This window comes from Malania oleifera, chromosome 2 (genome assembly GCF_029873635.1).
Source record: "Malania oleifera isolate guangnan ecotype guangnan chromosome 2, ASM2987363v1, whole genome shotgun sequence".
Taxonomy (NCBI): Eukaryota; Viridiplantae; Streptophyta; class Magnoliopsida; order Santalales; family Ximeniaceae; genus Malania; species Malania oleifera.
Genome location: NC_080418.1, coordinates 22,266,150 through 22,284,282, shown reverse-complemented (window position 1 = coordinate 22,284,282; position 18,133 = coordinate 22,266,150). Strand labels below are relative to the sequence as shown.

General features: G+C 34.2%; 1 protein-coding gene across 12 annotated transcripts in view; it reads right to left on the bottom strand.

Moving 5' to 3' along the window:
• Nucleotides 1–2,240: 2,240 nt before the first annotated feature.
• Nucleotides 2,241–18,133, bottom strand: part of LOC131149577 (NEDD8-specific protease 1) — a 36,135-nt gene continuing 20,242 nt past the window's right edge. Inside the window, exons 2-4 of one of the 12 annotated variants that reach the window (XM_058100149.1) lie at nt 10,929–11,065; nt 4,591–4,729; nt 2,241–3,451 (exon numbers count right to left, since the gene is read on the bottom strand). In XM_058100149.1, coding sequence (XP_057956132.1) covers nt 2,688–3,398 — 711 coding nt within the window. In that variant the 5' untranslated portion in view covers nt 3,399–3,451; nt 4,591–4,729; nt 10,929–11,065 and the 3' untranslated portion in view covers nt 2,241–2,687. Of the gene's footprint in view, nt 3,452–3,934; nt 3,973–4,590; nt 4,730–10,928; nt 11,066–11,220; nt 11,303–11,707; nt 11,825–18,133 lie in introns of all 12 variants that reach the window. The other 11 variants (XM_058100147.1, XM_058100155.1, XM_058100148.1 and 8 more) reach the window with 11 other exon arrangements.

The window sequence follows — 18,133 nt, the reverse complement described above, 5'->3', positions numbered from 1 at the left end:
CAAAAATTTGGGCCAATGGATCCATAGAGCAATACAAAGCTCGCTTGAAGGCCAAGGGCTACACTCAAGTAGAAGGTTTGGATTATCATGACACTTTTGCTCTTGTTGCTAAACTTGTTACTGTTAGGTGTGTTCTTGTACTGGCTGCAGCTCGGAATGGGCATCTCCTTCGATTGGACATCAACAACACTTTTCTCCATGGTGACCTCGATAAGGAAGTTTATGTGACCCCTCCATCGGGTTATTGCAAACAGGGGGAGACTCATGTTTGTCATCTTCAGAAATCACTTTATGACCTTAAGCAAGCCTCTCGCAATTGATTCTCTAAATTATCTTCGATTTTACTTGCTGAAGATTTCACCCAATCTCAGGCCGATCACTTTCTCTTCACCTGCTCTCGGGATCAGTCTTTTACTCTCATACTTGTTTATGTTGATGACAGTCTCATGGCAAGCAATGATCTCTCCAATATTAGCACCTTTAAAGTCATGCTTGCTCAAAAATTCAAACTAAAGGATCTTGGCAAACTGAAATATTTCCTTGGCCTCGAAGTCGCTCACTCTCCCACTGGCATATTTCTTAATCAACGAAAATATGTTCTTGACATCCTCACTGATAGCGGTCATCTTGGTGCTCGTCCTGCCTACTTTCCCATGGAACAAAATCTCAAGCTCAATAATACTGATGGTGATCTTCTCTCCGATCCAAGCTCGTTTCGATGACTCGTTGGACGTTTGATATATCTCACCATCACTCGTCCCGACATTTCCAATCAACATTTTCAGTCAATTTATGCACCAGCTCAGACAAACACATTATAATGTTGTTGTACGTGTTTTTTGATACATTAAGACATCTCCAGACCAAGGCTTATTTTTTCCTACTGCCAACACTCTTCCAGTCTCAGCCTATTCTGATTCAAATTAGGCTAGTTGTCCCCTCACTCGCTGCTCCACCACTGGTTTTTTCATACAGTTAGGCACTAGTCCGATTTCCTGGCGCATTAAGAAACAAACTACAGTTTCTCGCTCCTCGGCCGAAACTAAGTACCAGGCACTTGCTTACCTATGAACTTACATGGCTCAAAACTCTTTTAAATGATCTTAATGTATCACATTCCCAGCCTATGCTCTTATATTGTGACAACCCAGCGGCTTTTCACATTACCCAAAATCCTGTTTTCCACGAACGTACAAAACATATAGAAATCGATTGTCATATTGTTTGTGAAAAGTTACAAGCTAGCCTCTTCTTCACTAAGCATATTCCTACCCACAGTCAGTTTGCCGATATATTCACCCAAGTTTTGAGTCGTGAACATTTCCAAAACTTATCACACAAGCTGAGCATTACGAATCTCCATGCTCCAACTTAATGAGGAGTATTAGAGAAATATCTACACTTTACATTTTTCAATTATTGTATAATTATTATAGAGCAGATATTTAGCAGTAATTTGGTATTTTGTTCCTTGACTCATGTATATATATACATCCTTGTAATGTTGAATACTTGACTCATGTATATATATACATCCTTGTAATGTTGAATAATATGAGAGAAAATGTCTTTATTCAAATTTAACACTAAGCAATATCCTGCATTCCTGTGAGTCTGGCACTTGCATATGCAAACAAACAAGTTGAGCTACTCACGATACGTTCGAATTTATTAATTGAATTAAATGAGTCAATTTGACTTTAATTCTAGTTTCATGGAGTGAATGAGTTGAGATATATTCAACTTATTAAACTCGTGAACAAACTAGCTCATGAATTGGTTAGTTCACCGATCTATTTACTGGCTCATTTACTAGTTCATTATTAACTCATGAACTAACTTAATATCAATCTCGTAAACTCGATATTAGCCTCATTCAATATCTTATTTTAACTTTAAACATATTTTTCTCTAATTACTTCATTAATTATCGATAAAATTTAATTTAGTAACTCCAACTCATTTATTAATTTGATACCAACTTTAGTTGGAATCAAGATCGAGCTTGAGCTTTCAAGCTACACTCAAGTTTGACTTGTTTATTAATGTGAAAAGAGCTCCAATCAAGTCAATTGATCTTGAGCCAAACTCAAGTTATACATGCTAAAGAAGCTGAACTCAAATCATCAGACTTTAAGCTCTTAATTTTCTTTCAAGTGACCTGCTCGAGCTCAGCTCATTTGTAACCCTACTGGCACTCCCTTGGATGGATTCTTCATTTTGGGGTATACAAGCCCAACTCACAAGCAAACTACAATTTTTTTCTTGGAAGCATCTCAATTATTACAATAAAAAATTTCATGTTAAAGGTAGTTTCAAGCCAAAAACCTGGTTTTGGTCACTCCAATCTAGATGCTTTTTGAACCATAAACTTTTAGATGCTTTTCAACAATTGTGGATGATCCAAACTAGACCTACGCCTACCCATCTGGGTAATCTCTTCACTTGAGCTTTTCAAGATCTATGCCATCTCTTATACAAGTCGCGCAGTACAATATAGAGCAAAGCTTTTATGTACAAGATGGGACTGTCAAAGATGTTCTCGTGCTTGTTTTTGTTTTTTTCCATGCCATGTCTTCTGAAGCTTCAAAACTCAATAGATTGTTGTCAACCCAAAATGCGTGGTGTTCATCTCGTTGAAAGAGAGAATTCTGCTCGCCCCTTCAACTTTGCATTCATTTTAAAACTCACTCATTTATGTAAACGGAAGATCCCTGCGAGGACATCAAACCCTTAATCAGCCCAAGAATCTCTCTTCGCATCTCAGCAACAGTAGATGGAGTGACCTGCTCCTTCATCACTGAAAACCACAAACCACTGGCATCTTTTGATTCATCACTTCTGTACCAGCAGCATATGACTCGTGCAATGGCCGTGACATACAAACCACAATCATAACTATTCACTTGCTGCGGAGATTCAGGGCAGTCTAGGTAACCATCATAGGATGCTGAATTAGAGGTGCCCATGAATCGAGCAACGGTTTCATAAAGCTTTCTGGCATGCCTATTGTTGCATCCTCTGTAGCTGTCATGATGCACAAATTTGCTGGCATCTCTCCCAAATGCAAGCAAGCTCCAGTGAGTTCCCCCTTCTGCTTCAGTCACGTCATCATTATCATTGACAGGAAAAATTACCAATTTCTTGCTGGATAGATTGAGAGGCGCAAGAAAATCTTTGAGGCTCCCACTATCTGGACAGTTCATTATCCAGAAAGAGATTGAGGGTGGAACAAAGAGGATATCATCAGAAGAATGGCAAAAAGTAAGATGGCTGAAGTAAAACTCAATAATACGATCGTTCAGAAAATATGGGCCACTGAGGATGTCCAAATCAGATCGCCTGAGTACAACATCATTGTAACTGAGAATCTTTTCATCAGCACTGGACTTTCCCATGTCACAAACTGCACTATTGATTCCTGATCAAATTATGTTCACAGCAGATTATACTACAAACACAAAACAGAAGAAAGACAATAAGGAAAAAGTCCTTGAAACACTGTCAGAAAACTCCAAGTTGGCAAGACATAAAATAATAAGTATGGAATACAAATTCTGAAGATTATTAAGTGCTATAAAAATCTGAAGACTGCCTATAATCCAATCAGCATCATATAAAAAGAAGATTGAATGTGATCTTCATGATTACTATTAACTTGTAAGGTTAATGCAGGAAAACTAACAGAGATTTAACAGCAACAATAAAAACTGGAAATTATAAAGGAATTAGAGTCTGTCCTTGGATAGCCAGCCATTTGGATAAACATAACATTTCTTCATACCACTCCTTGTTATGGACTTCATATTCATATAGCAGGGTTTCAATAAACTTTCATTACAAGAAGTAACAATGGCCATCTATGTTCATCCAAAGATGGTCCTATCACGCTATCCATATGTTCATGTCATCCCAGAAGATTTCATCCACTTACGATATATGATAGGTCTTGAGCCATTATGGAAGAATTCCCTGTCATGGTTCAAAATATTTAAAAACACTTACACATCCATGCAACCAAAACACCCCTTGTAATGTTTACCTTCTACATCGCAGATTATTTTGCAATTGTAACATTACATATTTATTTGGGTGCAAATCTGGGATATTGTTCCATAAATAACCATCAAGTATTAATAGTACCACAAATACTTATTTTTCTGTCTTTGGTTTCCAAGGCCTCCAAACTGATTTTCAGATGCCACTTAACATATTTAATATTCCAAACCATCAAATATTTTTTTTCCCTTGATTCCGAAACCTAAATCCAAATAGACAAAAGGCTAATAGATTTTGGATAAGAGAATCTGAAATTCAAACATACAAAAAGGATAATTCTTTTATTTTCTTCACAAGCATTGTCCATGATGGCTTTTGTTTTCACTTATTCTAGGTATTTACAGATAAAATTGGTGAGAGATATTTCTTTCCCTTAAATTTAATTGCTTTCTGGCCTGCGCTCTGGAAAATTTTAAGTTAATATTGAAAATACTTTAATATAGGATCTAAAGCACCATAGTTTCGCACACATATGCCACACCTATATCAAATAACCTGACAAGAAATCTTATGTCAAATGTTAATGTTTACCTGGTTTATAACAGTCTGATTGTTTTCGTCTTCTCCTGTATTCTAGATTTTTCAAATATCCTTCTTCCTTTCTTTCTTTCAGTACTTAGTCTAGCATAATAATCTGGCTCTCTTTGACAACATTTACAATTTTTTTCATCTGAAAAATAAAAGAGAAAAGTGTGCAAATATATAATCACTATTCTTATCTTAGCATAATAATCTTGCTCATATTCACAATTTACAAGAGTTCTTCCTATAAAAGATAGAAAATCAATTTATGAATAATTTGTAACTGCTACTTTTTAGCACTAACTTCTGTTTCCTTTCCTCTATGCATTTTTTACGCAAACACTTCCTCTTTTTGACTTAAGATTTGTAAGCATAGAACAGTTATGTTCCTCTCTAATATGAACAAATTTACAAGTATGGCAAGAAAAGCATGTGCAAGGGCCTTCAAAAATTTAAGGAAAAAAAAAAACATGTACAAAGTAAGAATATTAAGACAAACATTACAACATTATACATCACATCAAGAACAACATAAGTAACATCCAAAAGCTACAAAAGATGCAACAAGCAACTATTTGAGTTCAAAACTTTCATTTACTCAATTTGTTGCTGTTTTACAAAACTAATTATCATGACATAAGAATATGTTCAAAATACAAACTAGGAAAAGTAAATTGTATAATTCGAGTGAAGTAGAGAAGATCACTACTTTATGTCAATCTACAATTTTTTTTAAAATGAAAAAAAAAATCAATTTTAAATGTACAACATTTCATCTAAAGCTAATTATCAACAATTAAGAATGGATTGGAAGCATATTTATGATATCATCTAACTATAAGAAAAATTAGAACATAAATAATCTGCATGTACAAGATGATAATAATCACATCAGAGTATGTGAATTTGGCAACTGAGTGATTTGTTATCCACCCTCAAATGTTTGAAATACTATCTGAGAAATATTTATTCACCCTACTTTTTCCAAGAAAAATTGTTCCACAAACTTCGCTGTGTGTTTGGATTGTCTCTACATGTGTTACCTGATTAAAAAATTATTTTTCTTTTGGAGAAAAAAATATTTGCCACTAACATTTTTTTCCCAAGATGATCGTTCTACCAGTTTTAATCCAACAAAAAATTTGCTAAGAAAGATAAGTTTTGGCCTGCAGTCTTGGGTCAAGAGTTCAGTGGTAAGGTCATTCGTGGGGACTTGATTATACAGTAAGACAGTAAGTCCGTGACATCCTATAACACCTATACTGGGAATCATAAAAATTAATTGTGAATTTTTTTTACTGCACATTTTGTACAAAGGAATGGAATGGAATTGGGGGGAATGGAATCAAATTTATCACATAATTTTGTCATGCTCCCCATTCAATTTTTCATCCTATTTCCTTCCTAACTCATTCTGCTCTGCAAACCAAACATGATGTTAGGGTTGATTGACTAAAACTGATCCATTCCGCAAACAAAGTTACTTATAGAGAATGACAATCAAATGATAGAACCATAGAACCTCCAAAAAGCCGCGTGTCTGATGCTGTTGTAAAAGATTTTGTTCAAAGCAAAGGTTCAGCAGTCAGGTTAATTACAAGAATGGTCGCTCAACTTATCACTTAATCACCAAACTTTAATTTCTGCAATAAAAGTCATCCAAGTTCTGGAATTGGTACAACGTCATCCGAAATCCAACCCCCATTAAGGAGATTGGACGGAATGTTGTGCTGGCATCCCAATTAGCCACCTACAATGCCTACTCATCAGTTTACTTAGCTTTGACCAATTTTGAAGTGCCCACTTCTGCTCTTTCTCTCTTAGTCTCGGCCCTTAACACCTTATATTCACTCTAAGTTCACTCCCATCGCTACCAGCACCATGGGTGACCTTGCCACCCCTACCACAGCAACCAACACTTGCAACTCTCGCCACTACAATTCCGTACCACCACCTCCTCCTCCACAGCAGAACCTAGAAATGAGCTCACACTCAAAGCTACTGTCGTTCACACCCCTCCCCATCGCCAGCATTCCATCACCACCTTCCTCTACAACATGCCCCTCATCATCCCCGCGCACCATTCTCCCACTCTCTCAGAGACTCAGATAGCCCACATCCATTCCCATGTCTACAAGCACCCTTCAGCTATACTCCTAAAACTCTGCTCCTCCATCAAAGAGCACCACCACTTCATGCCTCTCATAGTCAAGAGCGACTTCTTCAACCAGCACTTGTTCCAAACCAAGCTGCTTAGTTCGTTCTGCAATTTCGGCAGCTTGCACGAAGCGGCTGATCCAATTGATGATAATCTTGATGAGCTATATCATACGATGCTGCAAGGGTATGCTAAGCATGGGTCATTGAAAATTCCTTGTCTTTTGTCAAATGAACATATAATTTTACTTATTTTCTGAACTTCTGCCGCGAATAATAGACCTTCAAAAGAGTAGGGAGATCATGAGCAGCTGATTAGTAATGGGTTTGTGTCGAATTTGAACACAATGACTGGCATTGTTAATATGTATGTGAAGTGAGGGCAGATTGATGAAGCACACAAAAAGCCTGGGAGGGGTTTGGTTTTTTGGAATAGAATCATTGCGGGGTATGCACAAAATGGGCTGGCAAATATAGCATTGAATTTGCTTATACAGTTGCAGAGGAAGGATATAGGGCCGAGTTGGTCAGATCAACGAGGCTTGAGATTTCATTTAAAGAATGCCCATAAAACCAGGGTTAAGTATCTATGGTGCCATGTTGAGCGCCCAAAAGATATATTCACAAAAATGTTTGAGTTCGGGGAGAAGGCAGCAAACAAACTGTTTGATCTAGACCTAAATGAAGTTGGCTACCACATGTTGCTTGCTAATATGTATGACGGACAAAGTGACCAAAGTGAGAACTCTCTCTCCCATCTTCTATCTCCTCCTCCACGATAGCTCAGTTGGCTCAAACAGCGGCGTCAACAGTGGCTCACAGTTGTCCTTGTTTGTGTCTTGGCTCTGGGCTGACCTACCCATGCTAGCTGCCAGAGGACTTGATCACTCCCAGCTGGATGTTTTCTTCCTTCCGAGGGCTTAGATGACTGAACTGATGAGTAGGTGTTGCCAGAAGCTGACTGGGACACTAGCGGAGATTCCTTCTAAATTTTTTAACATTCATTGGGTTTCAAATGGCATTGTACCAATTCCAAAACTTAAATGACTAATTGCACAAATTAAAGTTCAGTGATCAAATTGATTTTAATTGATAAGTTGAGTGACCATTGTTGTAATTAACCCTTCAGCACTCCTATGTGAGCTTAGCAAGCCTAACATTGACTATACCCATTCGAGAACAAAGTAGAGCCAATTGTGGAGATTTGGAGACCATCAATTTTCCATGAGGTGGCAAAATTTCTTAAACTGATCGAATTAAATTCAATGAACAGTTTCTCCTTTGATGATATTGACTAGGGGAAAATTGACACAACTAGATTTTGTTATTTAAGAATCAATTTTCTCGGGTATTAACAAAAACAGATGTTTTGGAAGGATGGTACAATTCCCAAGTGAATAAGAAAAGTAGTATGTACAAATGAATTTGAATTAGCCTGCTTTTCAATAAGCTTTTGACAAGAACAATAATGTTAAATTTAATTTTTTTTGAAAGGAAAAAATTATTGGGTAACATGTTTTGTTGGCCTAATAAGGCTTACAATTCTTATTTTGATGATAACAAATCAAATGATATGTTTAATATGTTTCAAGCAAAAGTTTTTAGGAAAACAATAAAGCTCAAGTGCAAAAGGAAGTTTAAGAATTACAAAGAATCCTTGAAGAATACAAAGTAAAGCTTATGGGTTATAAAGAGCATGAAAAACAAAGGTATACTGTGAAAAGCTCAAAGGAAAGATTGTAACCACAAAGTTGATGGAAGAATAAGTTTGAAGATTAAAAAAATTATATTCTTAAGGGTATTCTAAATGTAAGTACTTCAAAGTTAATCTTAAGTATAAAGTGATTTGAAGCTCATAGGAATTCAAAAATATGTTGTTATGTATATACTCTAAAGAACATTTTTTTTTTAAATAAATGAAAAGAAAGGGTTTAAGAAAAGAAAACTTTTTGAAATGATGAAAGGTCAGGCGACTGCCACATTAAGAAAATGTTTTTTTCAAAAAGTCAATAGTTAGACAGGCAACTGCCTAACCAGCCAGGCGCCTGCGTGAACAAGCCAAGCGACTGCCTTGGTTCTGGCAGGCGACTGCCAACATACTGTGTTGAGAGTTGCTCTGTAACAGGCGACTGCCACTCGAACGTTGGCAATAAATCTCTCAACGGGAAGATTTTTTAAATCACATTTTTGGACATTTATTTCAAAATACCTAGAAATGATTTTTAGGAATCTTTGGGAGTAATGGATGGCTTCTAAAGCCTCTATAAATAGTTCTAATCTCCAAAGTTTTTTTTAAGAGAGAACATTGGTGATTTTCAGATCTAGCAATCTTCAAAAGTTTTCAGATCCAGCAACATTCAAAGGTTTTTAGATCAACGCAAATTTTCAAAGGTTTTTAGATCAACCGATCTTCAAGTATTCGACATACTCAAAGGATCTAAAACTCTTTCGAGCTTAAATTTCTGATCTGATATTGATTTATATTTTTGAAGCAACGCTTTCAAAAATCAAAACCTTTCATTTTTCTTTGAAAAATTATTTGGTAACTCATACTAAGTATTGAGCTTCAAATTTTTTATATTTGAATTACCTTGGAGTATAAGTGAGGTGATCATTATACTAATTTACTCTGTTGTGAGAGTTCTCTTTTGTACACAATTTTCTTTGTCATCATTCTTAAACGATTCAGAGCTGTTGAATCGTTGGACCAAACAAGGGGTTATTGTTTGGAGAGGCGGGCTCTAGCCTAATAGAAGGAGTGTGTTGTTTTGGTGTTGTTCCACCAGGTAAAAGAACTGATATAGTGGAATCCTTTGGTGATTTGCCAAAGGCGAGGACGTAGGCTGTGTTGAAGCCGAACCTCGTAAAAATTCTTGTCTCTCTCTCTGCTTTACTTTACATTCTTTACTTGCTATTGTTATATGATTTATAAGTGCAGGTTGCAGGTTCTAAATTAAGAAAGATATAAAGGTACTTGATATTTAGAAAGTACGTTTTGATTAATCGTTTGCGGAAACCCAAAAAGGGAGTATGTTGGTTAATCTGTGGAAATCTTGATCAAGTAAAGTATACACTAAGAATTTACAGGGAAATCAACAAAAGCTTTTATATTTTGATTAAGTGATTGAATTATCATGAGTTCATTGATTGACTTGTAAATTTAAATTTCAGTATTCTTAAGTTTGGTTATCGTTCATATATCTTATTTTCTAGGTTATTAAAAGCAAAAGTCTAAAAATCATTAAAATAGAAAAAGAATCCAATTCACCCCCCCCCCCCCCCCCTCTTGGGAAGCTATTCCTCATTTCATGTTTGAAATTTGCAAAACCTAAAATGATTTAGTGTGCATCCTTTGGTAGCCAACCATTTGGATAACCATAACATATCTTCAAGAAACTCCTTGTTATGGACTTCAACATAATATAGTGGGGTTTCAAATAAACTTTCATTACAATAAGGAACAAAGGCCATCAATGTTCTTCCAAATATGGTCCTATCACGTTTTCCATATGTTCATGCCATCACAGAAAATCTCATCCACTACTATAATATCTTATAGTTCTTGAGTCATTACAAAAGAACTCCCTATCATGGTTCAAAATATTTAAAAACATTTACACATCCATGCAACCAAAACAGAACCCTTGTAATGTTTACTTTTTACATCCAGATTTTTTGCAATTGTAGCATTACATATTTATTTGGGGTGCAAATCTGGGATATAGTTCCATAAATAACCATCGAGTATTAATAGGACCACAAATACTTATTTTTATGTTTTTAGTTTCCAATGCCTTCAAACAGATTTTCAGATACCACTTATATACTTAATATTCCAAACCCTCAAATATTTTTTTCCCTTGATTCCAAACCCTAAACCTGAATAGAGAAAAGAAAGAAAGATTTTGGATAAGAGAATTTGAAGTTCAAATATACAAAAGATGTAGTTCTTTTATTTTCTTCATAAGCATTGTCCATAATGGCTTTTGTTTTCACTTACTCTAGGCATTTACAGATAAAATTGATGAAAGATATTCCTTTTCTTAAATTTAATTGCTTTTTGGCCTGTGCTCTGGAAAATTTTCAATAATATTTTACTATGGGATCTAAAGCACCACAGTATTGTCACATATGCCACTCATATATCAAACAACCTAAAAAAAAATCTTATGTCAAAGGTTAATTTTTACCTGGTTTATGACTGTCTGATTGTTTTCGTCTTCTCCTGTTTTCTAGATTTTTCAAATATCATATTTTCCTTTCTTTTCAGTATTTAGTCTAGCATAATAATCTGGCTCTCTTTGATGATGTTTACAATTTTTTTCATCTGAAAAATACAAGAGATAAGTTTGCAAATAAATAATCACTATTCTTATCTTTAGCATAATAATCTTGCCCATATTCACGCTTTTTAAGAGTTCTTCCTATGAAAAGATTGAAAATCAATTTATGAATAATTTGTGCTGCTACTTTTAATGCTACCTTATGTTTCCTCAATGCATTTTTGACGCAACACTTCCTCTTTTTGACTTTAGATTTGTAAGCATCGAATAGTTATTTCTCTCTGATACAAACAAATTAGAAGCATGGCAAGAAAAGCATGTACAAGGTAAGAATACAATGACAAACATTACAACATTATATATCAGATCAAGAACAACATACATAAGTAACATGTGAAAACTACAAAAGATGCAACAAGCAACTATTTAAGTTCAAAACTTTCATTTACTCAATTTGTTGCTATTTTACAAAACTAATTATCTTGACTTAAGAATATGTTCAGAAGACAAACTAGGAAAAATAAATTGTATAATTGGGTGAAGCAGAGAAGATTGCTACTTTATGTCAGTACTAATTTTAAAAAAAAATTCAAAAAAAAAATCATTTTCAAATTTACAGCTTTTCATCCAAAGCTAATTATCAACAACTAAGAATGGATTGGAAGCGGATTTATGATATCATCTACCTATAAGAAAAATGAATATTAGAACATTAACAAGTGTTTCAGTCACTGCAGTGGGCAACTCATCTTGCTGCAATTCTCAATGACTAATCTGGTAAGAAGCCAAGGTCTGTATCTGGCCTGACAAGTTTAAGGGTACCTTGTGATTAGAAAACTCATTACTAATACCAATTAAAGGGTTAGAAAATTTTTCACTAGTTATATGCATATTATTAAAAGATACTCAACTACACAACAATCTTCATAAGCACAACTAAAAAAAGGAATGTTTAGTCAGACTCTACTAAGATTCCCTGAGATGAATTTCATGTGCTAGATCCTAAGCAATTAGAGCGGTGCTTGTAGTCAAATCCTCAAGATTTGAGTTGTTTTCAATTGAAGGAGTATGACAAAGGATTTCTTGTGCCACCTTTTAACAATTTTATATTGGCATAAGTTTGGAAAGTTACAAATTTATGAGACACTAGCTAATTTTAGAAATTTTTAACATTTGAGATTTTATTTTGATATTGAATTACTTTGAAGTTATTTTGATATTTAACAATTTTTTAAGGTTATTCTGCTTTTGATTATTTCATCTTCACGGTTTCATTGTTTCCTATAACTATAGGCTTATGTATGTAAGGGCTTATTGATTTATATTAATTGCATTGCTTATGTTAGAGATGCTAGGTTGATTGAGGAAGAGAACACTTGTTTTTTTACTATAATTTATTTGGAGGAGGATTACTTTCAGCCTACGACTGAGGGTTTAGTTTGCAGTATCATGTTTTTTCTTAGAGAATTTGAATTTATGGAAGGGGAGATCATTAGAGATGCTAGGTTGATTGAGGAAAATATTACTGTCTGTTTTTCATATGCTTTATTCAAAGGAAGATTATTTCTAGCCTATGATCGAGGGTAGAATGGAGACCCATGTCTAATGAGAATATCTTGGTTGGAAAAAAAGCCCATAGAGGAGGAAGTGAGTGTGGTTGTGTTTGGTTTGGAGAGAGGCAAAGCTCTAGGTACAATTGCTTCTTCATGATTATTACGATGTGAAAAGGGTGGATTTGTTGAAGTTTTGAAAAGATTTTTGGGAATGGGGTTATTGGGGAACATATTAATTATACATATATCACTTTGGTCCCTAAGAAGAGTGTCTGTTAACATCTCAAATTTTTATCTTAGCTTAGTAAGCAGTGTCTATAAGATTATCGCTAAGGTTCTTGCGGATAAGTTGAGTTTGGTTTCAAGATACACTATTTCAGAGTCTCAAAGTGCTTTCATGGAGGTAGATAGACTTTGGATGCTATTTTAGCAGCTAGTGAGGTGGTGCAGGATACTAGTCATAAGAAAGGGATGGAGTTATATTCAAGTTGGATTTTGAAATGGCATATGTATGATCATGTTAGTTGGAATTTTCTGGATAAAGTCTTTATCAAAAAGGGGATCCAGTATCTCTTTTCCTACTCATTCTTGTTGTGGATGCTTTGCGTAGATTAATAGATGGGGCAGCACATAGGGGACCTGAGAGAGGTATTAGTGAGGGGATTGAGGGGGTGATTGTGCCTTATCTACAATCTTATTATCTTCCAAATAGTCCTTTTTGAATATCCTTGCTATTCTTTAGATTTTTTAGCACGTTTTATGGGTTAAGAATTGATAGGGTTTTGGAGCTGTCATTAGCTGGGCATAGAGTGGCCTTTAACTTATTTAGGATTTCCTTTGGATGGTAATCCTATATCTTTAAGCTTTTGGGATCCTTGGTGACTAAGGTGGATGTGCGCTTGGATGGATGGAAAGGTACTTTATTCTATTTGCATGATCATATCACCCTTATTAAGGCATCTCTTTGCTATCCCTCCATTCTATTTATCTTTATTTACAATTCTTGTTGGTGTGGCTGATAAAATTAAGAAGATTGTGAAGGATTTTCTTTGGTTAGGGGAAAGAGAGGAGGGATCATTTAGTTGGGAGTGGCTTGTCGATCTAAGGAGGGGGACTTGGGTCTTGTAAAGTTGGTGTTTAAACCACAGCTCTTTTGGGCAAATGGATGTGGTGGTTACCCTTTAAGGTGATATCGGCTATATGAACAGTTGGAATAATAACTACCCCCATTTGGTTTGCGAAATTGGACCTAGAATGGAATTAAATTATAGGACTGGAATCGTATTTTTGTGCTTGGTTTGCAAAATCAAGGCAAAATCATATTTCGACTAAAATACAATTCCTATAAGCGGCAGAATCGTGATACCGGTCCAGATGAGCTGCAATAATCTTAATTCCATAGAACCAAACTCATTTTATAAAATATATATAAAAACATTATAAAATGAGTTATATATATATTATAAAAACAACAACAACAAACAAAGCCTTGAGTCCCACTAGGTGGGGTCGGCCACATGAAACATTTTCCGCCAATGTACACGATGATAGGCAATTTCCTTTGACAACTTCAGGGCTACTAAATCCTTACTATTTCATTTCAAGTTATTTTAGGTCTACTCCTACCCCTTATATTGCCCTTATAGTAACTAGCTCACTCTTCACTAGTACACTATTTTGCCTACATTGCAAATGCTTAAACCATCTGAGTCGTCCCTGCCTTATCTTATCTTCTACATGAGCTATGCCAAGTTAAAGTGAATATGTTCATTCCTTAGTTTATCTTTTAATGTTATACCACTCATCCATCTCAACATTCTCATCTCATAAATTTTTACTTTTTGGATATGTTGTTCCTTAGTTGCCCAACTTTCTGATTCATATAGCATAACTGGTCTTATAGTCGTCCTATAGAACTTCCCTTTTAATTTTAAGGGTGTTCTACAATCATGCAGCACACTCAAAGCACTTCTCCATTTTACCCAACCTTCTTTAACTCTATTCATTACATCTTCTTCAGTCACTCCTTCAGCTCGTATAGTTGATCACTACTATTGTTATTGATTTTTTCACCATCAAGTTTAACCTTTTCTCAATATTTCTCCTACCATGACTAAAATTACATTTTGTATGTTATGTCTTATTTCTACTTATACTAAAACCTTTAGATTCTAAAGCTTCTCTCCATAATTCTAACTTAGATTCTTCACCACGTCTAGTCCCATCAATCAAGAAAATATCATCTTCGCACAACATACACTATGGAACATTATTTTGGATATTCCTAACAAGTCCATCCATCACTAAAGCAAAAAAGATAACTGCTCAAAGCAAATCCTTGATGTACACCTACTGTGATTGAAAATTCCCTAGTCTCTCCACCTGTAGTCCTAACGCTAGTCATTACCCTATCATACATATCCCTAATGACATTACTATACCTACTACATACGCCTTTTTTTAATAAAACCCACCTTTAAACTTTCCTAGGTATCCTATTATATGTTTTCACTAAGTCAATAAAAACTATATGCAAGTCCCTCTTCTTTTCCCTAATTTTTTCCATTAATCTTCTTAAAAGATATATAACTTTTGTAGTAGATCTCCTCGGCATAAAATCAAATTAATTTTTTGAGACTTGTTTCTAACCTTAATTGTTATTCAACTACCTTTCCTGAGAGTTTCATTATATGACTTAGAAGTTTAACTCTACAATAGTTATTACAATTTTGAGTATCTCCTTTATTTTTGTATATAAGTATTAATGTGTTTTTCCTCCATTTGTCTAGCATTTTCTTAGTTACAAATTATTATTATTATTATTATTATTATTGTTATTATTATTATTATTATAATAAAAAAATAAAACAACCAATAACAATTACAATGACAATAATATTTATTATTATAAAAATAATAATAACAAGAAGATTGATGATAATAATAATTAAAAAAAAAAAATTATTATTATTATAAGGATAATAATTATTATAAAAATAATAAAAAATAATAACTAATAATAATCACAATGACAATAATATCCATTATTATGAAACAATAAATAACAACAAGAACAATAATAATAATACATGACAAAAATAATAATTACTATTTTAAGGATAATGATTATTATAAAATAATAAAAATAATGAAAACAATAAAAAATAATAATTACACTATTAATTAGACACATATCCGCTCCTTAAACCCCGCATACACAGGAGCTTTGTGCACCGGGTTGTCCTTTTTTTTACACTATTAATAATCACTACTATAAAAATAATAATAATAATAATAATAATAATAATAAAAAATAATAATTACAACATTAAATAATTAAGTATTGGGTACCTATAAAAAATAGCTTATTTTTCATTCTATTATAGTAGTCATTGAAGAATATCAAACATTAGAAAATAATCGAAACTATGATTCTTGCAGTCATTCCATGTTACTAACTAAATGCAATATTGCATTCCAAAAGTGATACATTCCTTCCTTGATTTCATTCCCTGAATTCCTTTCCGACTTCAATTTCATTCCACAAAACAAGCGCGCGCTCCCCCCGGGAGGGACGGGTGGTGGTTTTGGGGGCCTAAGGTATTTGATGTTCCTCTAAAAATATTTGAAGCTTTATTTGGCAAGTTTACCCTCTATTCATTCCTTGCACTAAATGTAAATTGGCTAAGGAGTCTCATCTTCATTTTTGGGAGGATATCTAGTTGGGGGATCTGCCTTATCTATTATTTTTGCCACTCTGTAGGCCCAGCCTCTATTTTTTTCCTTTCCAGTTCCAGCTAACACCCTCCATCCTTTTTAGATGGGGGTTAAATTGTTATTTTACTGCATAACTGAGGGATTGCAACTTGCATATATTCCCGTACTTTTTTTTAATTGCATCAGCAACTGAGGGATTGCAACTTGCACATGTTCCCATGCTTTTTTTTTATAATTTCCTCTTATGTATCTACCTGTGTTGAATTTGGTTATTCAAAATTTCAAATTTTTAAGTTTTTCATTGTTTATGAAACCATAAAGCAAATAATTTTTCTCAACAAGGCATGAAGCTACCATTGAATTTTACATAGTTAATATTTGAAATTTAACAAGAAAACAGAAGAAAAAATAAATTATCTCCATTTTCTTATAAGCCAAATGGCTGGGCATATCTCCTTGCAATATTTGATTGATCATCTTTTGTGGCTGTCCTAGTTTTAGTTTATCTCCCAACTGTCACGACTCCATCTCCCTCTTTCACCCCATCCACTAGTTTTCCTACTACCCTCTGCCCCATCTTATGGCACGCCACAACAACGTCGGTCACTCTCCATGCGGAGAAAATCTTAGGTATGTCAGGTGTGTACACCAGATTCAATATCATTTCACCATGAATCTGTACTTTTAACTAAATTAAGCAGTTATAATTGTTTTTTGTACACATGGTGAAATCATATTAAATCCGGTGTATACACCTGATACACCTAATATTTTCTCTTCCATTCTCTTTTTAAAAACAAAAAAAAACAAAAAACAAAACAAAACAAAAAACAAAAACCTTTTAACCTTTGCTTGGATATATTTACTTACGGTTCTAATTAAGCAAAACTTTCCTTTTTAATCCTTGTGTTATAGAGTAGATAATTAAGTCAAAATTTGATGAAAGTTTTAATAATTATAAACATCTTAAAACATTTTTATACATATATTTTGGCCCCCACCCAAAACCGTGATTTCTGGATCTGCCACTGGGTAGGGGAGCTCTCTTCTTTGCTTTCTCTCTAGGAGGATTGTTCACCCTTCTAACAAGCAAGGGATATTCAGGTTTGGAATTTGGATTCGAGTATTTTCTCTCATAACAATCTTTCTTTCTTTCTTTCTTTCTTTCTTTTTTTTTTTTTTGAACGGTTAAGAATATTTCTTTGATCATTAGAGTAAATCTAATGTTTTTTTTCCGGTCCATTTTTGAAGTTCCTTCTAAGATTAAAATCATTCATTTGGGTTGGTGATTCTTAATAGAGTGAACACCAACAATCTGTTCTAGAGTAGAAGGCTTTCAAAGGCGTTGTACCTAAATGTTTGTATGTTGTTCTTTAATAGTTTGGAGACTGGATCTCATCTATTCTTACAACATTTGTTTATCTACGACATGAGGAGCAAGTTGTTCAGACTTTCTTGAGAAGACTGGGTTCGTCTAAAGATTACGGAAGATCTTTGGGCAAAATGTCTTTTAGAGGTTTGCTAGGAGTAAAGATGCTTCTCAGTTATGGTGTTGTGTGAAGTTTGCTATTTTTTGGAGGATTGGGTTAAAACAGAATATTTTTACTGGAAAGGGAGGTGAATGTATCTTTGATTTGAAACAGGATACATTACATTGGGGCAAGTTTTCAGGAGTTTCAAAGAGATTGGAGGAACATGCTGACATGTTGATCTCTTCTCTCTTCATAGTTTTTAATTGTTTTTCTGGTTTGTCCCAGTTTTTCTCAGAGATGTCTCATTATCCCTCTTGCAAATCTTTATCTATTAATGAAATCTTCTTTTGTTATCAAAAAAAAAAAATAA